At 56.9% G+C, this 4,714-nt stretch overlaps 1 protein-coding gene across 1 annotated transcript in view; it reads left to right on the top strand.

The window, feature by feature from the left end:
* Positions 1-3,932, top strand: part of LOC104081160 (receptor-type tyrosine-protein phosphatase U-like) — a gene marked incomplete at both ends in the record, with an annotated part of 6,294 nt that extends 2,362 nt beyond the window's left edge. The window contains 4 exons of the mRNA XM_009583786.1: positions 1,007-1,142; positions 1,229-1,378; positions 1,544-1,717; positions 3,792-3,932. Of these exons, the coding sequence (XP_009582081.1) occupies positions 1,007-1,142; positions 1,229-1,378; positions 1,544-1,717; positions 3,792-3,932 (601 nt within the window). The remainder of the gene's footprint in view (positions 1-1,006; positions 1,143-1,228; positions 1,379-1,543; positions 1,718-3,791) is intronic.
* Between the last annotated feature and the right edge of the window lie 782 nt (positions 3,933-4,714).

Here is a 4,714-nt window from a genome sequence, read left to right as displayed (position 1 = left end):
TCCCCTGAGCAGGCGTCCCCACACGATGGGTTAATGGCTCTTCCTCCGCTGGGCAAACAAGGAGGAGCTGACGAGCGGGAGGGATTTTTTTAATTTGATTTCTCCCTGTCAATTGCCTCATCAGTATTCATTCACCAGCAGCAGCGAGTGTGATTAGTGCCCGTAGCCTGTAATCACTGATAATCATGGCGAGTGATTCATCAGCCCCAGAAATTAGTATTTCAGTGGAAAAGACTTTGTAGGGAAGGAGCGGGGGGAGCGGTTCTGTTCCCGACGTGTTGCGGGGGTGGTCGCTGCATCAGGAGGTCTTTCGCTGCGAGTACAAGCGTGCCAGGATTTGGGATATCGCCGCTGCTGGGTCATCTGGCTCCAGGCATCCTGCTGGGCTCAGCCTTAACCCGAGGGTCCCCCCCGGGGGAATTCAGATCCCCTCTGCACTGGGGGTACCTCCCTGCGCTCTCGGGGCTCGGGGCTGAGCATCCTTCTCTCCCGCTGCCTCCGTCAGCTCGTGAGCTCCGCTCTGCCCTGGGGATACTTCCCTGCGCTCTCGGGGCTTGGTGCTGAGCATCCTTCTCTCCCGCTGCCTCCGTCAGCTCTTTTGGGATGGGGTCCCAGAGGACTGTTGGCACTCAGATGGTTTAGCTGCTGGTTTTGTTGCAAAAAAGCCTGTGTTTTCATGTCTTAAAGCAAAAACGAACCTTATACGTGGGTGCCCACCCTCCCACCCGCTGCCTGACCACCTTGCAGCCCCTGGGCTGCTGTAGCCATGTGTTGGGCGGGTGGTGGGGTGGGTGGTTTAAGGCAAGACTGGGCTGTGGTTATGGAGGTGTGCGAGGTCCTGGCAGCCCTGCCTGGACCCCGGCTGCCCCCGCATCCCTGGGCAGGGGCTGTATGTTGAGCCCTTGCCCACACAGACCTTGCTCCGTGCCCTCTGGCAGTTTGGGCTGTGGGTGGGTGCCGTGCAGACTGGGAATGTGTTTGCTGTGTTTTCCTCCTCCATCCCTAGCGCTGGCACGGGGAGAACTGGCTGCTACATCGTCCTGGACGTTATGTTGGACATGGCCGAGTGCGAGGGCGTCGTGGACATCTACAACTGCGTGAAGACCCTGTGCTCGCGGAGGATCAACATGATACAGACGGAGGTGAGCGGGTGTCGGGGACACGTGGGGCTGCTGTCACCAGCAGGTCGCGGAGGCTCAGCCCTTCTTCCCTTTCCTTTCCCTGAAAGGAGCAGTACATCTTCATTCATGACGCCATCCTGGAAGCCTGCCTGTGCGGGGAGACCAGCATCCCCGCCAGCGAGTTCAAGCCCACCTACAAGGAGATGGTGAGGATAGAGCCGCAGAGCAACTCCTCGCAGCTACGGGAGGAGTTCCAGGTGAGCGGCCCCAAAACCCCTGCATCCCCCCTGCAACACCCCCTTGCTCCTCACCCTCCTGCTGCCCACCACCGCTGGGACCAGCAGGCTCTGACGAGCAGCAGGCGGGGGTTTTGGCCCCGGTGCAGGCAGGAAGGGAGCTAAGGGGAACACGTGTACTCGCAGACCCTCAACTCGGTGACTCCCCACCTGGACGTGGAGGAATGCAGCATCGCCCTCCTGCCCCGCAACCGGGAGAGGAACCGCAGCATGGACGTCCTGCCGCCCGACCGATGCCTTCCCTTCCTCATCTCCGTGGACGGAGACAGCAACAACTACATCAACGCGGCCTTAACTGATGTGAGCGTGCTGCGGGGAGGGAAGGGGCCGGTTTGGGTTGTTTCGGGCAGCTTTTCACGGCAAAACCTCGCTTGATTTGAATTTACGGCCTCGTTTCGCGCAAGGGCACGAAGGGACGTGGCAGCCGTTGGCAGGGCTGGGACCGGCGTAGCGGGATCCTTCAACTCTTCTTTTGTGTAGCAGCATCTTGCTGGTCTTGAAAGAGCTTTTCGCCTGCTCTCGCAAGCCGCACGCGAAGGAGCTTCATTTATTTCATCGCAAAATGGAGCGCAGGAGGGAGAGGAAGCTCTGGGAGGGGTTGGTAGCACCGAGCCCTCCGTGTGCTGCCAGCACCCTGCCGTGCATCCTCCTGCCCATCCTCCCGGGGCAATTCAGGGGGCTCTGAACTGCTCCCAAAGCCACCGTGCATCCCCCCCGTGCAGTCAGAAAGGACACCCGTGATGGCAAAGCTATTTCCTACCTGCTGATGACTGCAAAGCAGAGCAGACAGGATGCTGCAGGCTCTAAGCCTGCGTCGAACGATGGTTCATTTATCACCAAAACCACTTTTCTCTGCCTGAAACAAGTCGGGGTGCTTTGCACGGGCAGCGCTGAGCCCTGCCGCACCCCGGGCACCTTCCCCAAACCCTCCTGGTCGCAGCTGAGCACTGGCACCAGGCTGAGCCCTGGTTTTTTTACCTCATGGGTGGTGATTTATCTTTGTGCAGATCTCGTTTCCCTGTTACCTGCTTTCACAGCAAAAAGCAGTTTTGTAAAGCGGAGGTGGCTGCTGGTGGCTGGGGAGCCGCACCCCGGGGCTGCGGGCTTTGGGTACCGTGGGATGGGAGCTTTGTTTTCAGCTTTCCTGGTGTTTGCATTTTATTTTTGTACACCACTGAGCCTCCCTTAATCTCTGCTACAGGGTCAGAGAATAGAAATTTCTTTACAGACAGAAAAAGCCCTTTGGATGAAATTCTCGCTGAAGGGATAAAACCCATTTCCCTCTTTGGGGGGAAAAAAAAAAGCTCATTTTCTTTAAGTGCCAAAGCAGTTTGCTCAGTGCGTCCGTCTGTCAGGATGATTGGTCAGTGCTGCCCGTCACCTGAGCTCTGCGGCGGTGCCGGTGCCGGTAGCAGTCTGGCGGAGCTGCGCTCTGCTCCGCACCGGCTCCTGTCATTGACACCGGTGCCAAAGGATTGCGGGAGCCAAGGCAAGCCTGGTCAACGCTTGATGAAACCCCCCTCGCCCCGCTGCTCTCATCGCCCTTCTTGAGGGTGGAAAGCGGGGGTCTCGCTGTCGCCCCACGACAGGGCAGGAGGAAAGATTTGATAAGGGCATTTCCATGAGTTAATTGAGGAGGTTTTGCAGCAGCCAGAGGACTCTCTGTTAGCAGAGAGCTGTGCTAATTCACGGGCACAGAGCGTTTTCTGCTCTGTTCCTGTATCTGAAGAGGCTTGAGCTAAAGTGTGTTAATTTAAAAGTCTGATTGATGCAGTGCTGAGCCCGGCCATGGGCTCCCCATCCCTCGGCAAGCCGGCATCGGGATGACCAAGGGGACAAATCTCATTCAAAGCACGAATGAGAAGTACAGTAATTTTTTTTCCCCCTTCCTTCTTGCAGTCGCTAGAGGTCTTTCGTTCGGGTTTTCTTTCCTCCCTTGCATTGATCCCATTGTCTCTTTGCTGCTCTTGGTGCCTGGAGGTGTTGGGGCACTGGGGGGGTGATGCTTTCACTCAGGACCAGGGTGCAGAGCTGAGGGCTGGGGCCATCTGGCAGCCACAGCTTCTGCTTGGCTTAAAGGTGACATCTTTTCCCTAGTTATTTGTGTGAAACACCCTTCCCCACGAGAGCAGAGAGCAGAAAGCGGGTGCTTTTGTCCCCACTAAGGGCAGGGATCACTTAGACCTGTTTTATAGCATCTCCCCAGGGCATGGAGGGACCGCGGCTGTGCCAGGGAGGCCAGCTCTGCTCAACCATGGAGAAGGTGGCTTTGGTGGCATTCATCTACTGGTTGCACTGGTTTTTCAGGGTGCGACAGCAGTGGCTTCAGTGCCGCCTCCATGTCCTTAACGGTGCTCATCTTCCCTCTCTGCAGAGCTACACCAAGAGCGCTGCCTTCATCGTCACCCTGCACCCGCTGCAGAACACCACCACCGACTTCTGGCGGTTGGTGTATGACTACGGCTGCACCTCTATCGTCATGCTCAACCAGCTCAACCAGTCCAACTCCGCCTGGGTGAGTGCTGCCGCCCCGGGGACTGTGTCGGCCCCGCAGGTGGCCCTGTCCTGCTCCGTCCCCACCGCCCTGGATGTGCTGCAGCCCCTGCCTTGCTTGCTCAGCTCCCTCTCCTCTGCAAGGGGGGACGGGACTGGCTGCAGCACCCCGGATTTATCCCCTGTAAGCACAGGGCTGGCCAGCTGGAGCCAAAGATACGTGGCAGCAGCAGACCAGTCTGGCTTCCTTGCGTTGGCGTTGTGTTGGCGTTGCTTTACGGTACGATAATATTTGTAGGTGCCCCAGGGAGATACAAGGTTAACGACAAGTATAACCTTGTTATAAAGAACTGATTTTTATCTTCCTTTTACAAAGGGGAAACTGAGGCACAGGGGATTTCCCACGTTCATCTTCCAGGGGCACTGGTAGCTTGTGAATGCCGCTTTACAAATCACCCTGTTGCAAAGCGGCTGTCCCGTGGGTTTTATGGTGTGTGTGCAGATCTGCTGAACTGGAGGGGAGGTGGCCTGTCACCCGGGGGAGAGGGGACAGGAGGCCATGCTCAGCCTCACCTCGCTTTGCTCTCCTGGTGCACTGCTCCAGGGGGGTGCCTGGAGTGCTCTTGCCACAACCGGAGCGGATGTAAAAGTCCGCTACAGGTCTGTAATGTTAATTCAATGAGAAAACTGGATTTTTACATAAAATTAGCATGATAGCTTCTTAATGGATGTCTGGAGAAGACTTCATTAGCTGGCTTATTTTACGAGTTGATACTCGATGTAAATGACCCAACACGGCAGTTG

Source organism: Fulmarus glacialis, unplaced genomic scaffold (genome assembly GCF_000690835.1).
Source record: "Fulmarus glacialis isolate BGI_N327 unplaced genomic scaffold, ASM69083v1 scaffold15438, whole genome shotgun sequence".
NCBI classification, from domain to species: domain Eukaryota; kingdom Metazoa; phylum Chordata; class Aves; order Procellariiformes; family Procellariidae; genus Fulmarus; species Fulmarus glacialis.
The sequence above is the reverse complement of the archived record's forward strand: the minus strand, read 5'-3'. Positions and strand labels throughout refer to the sequence as shown.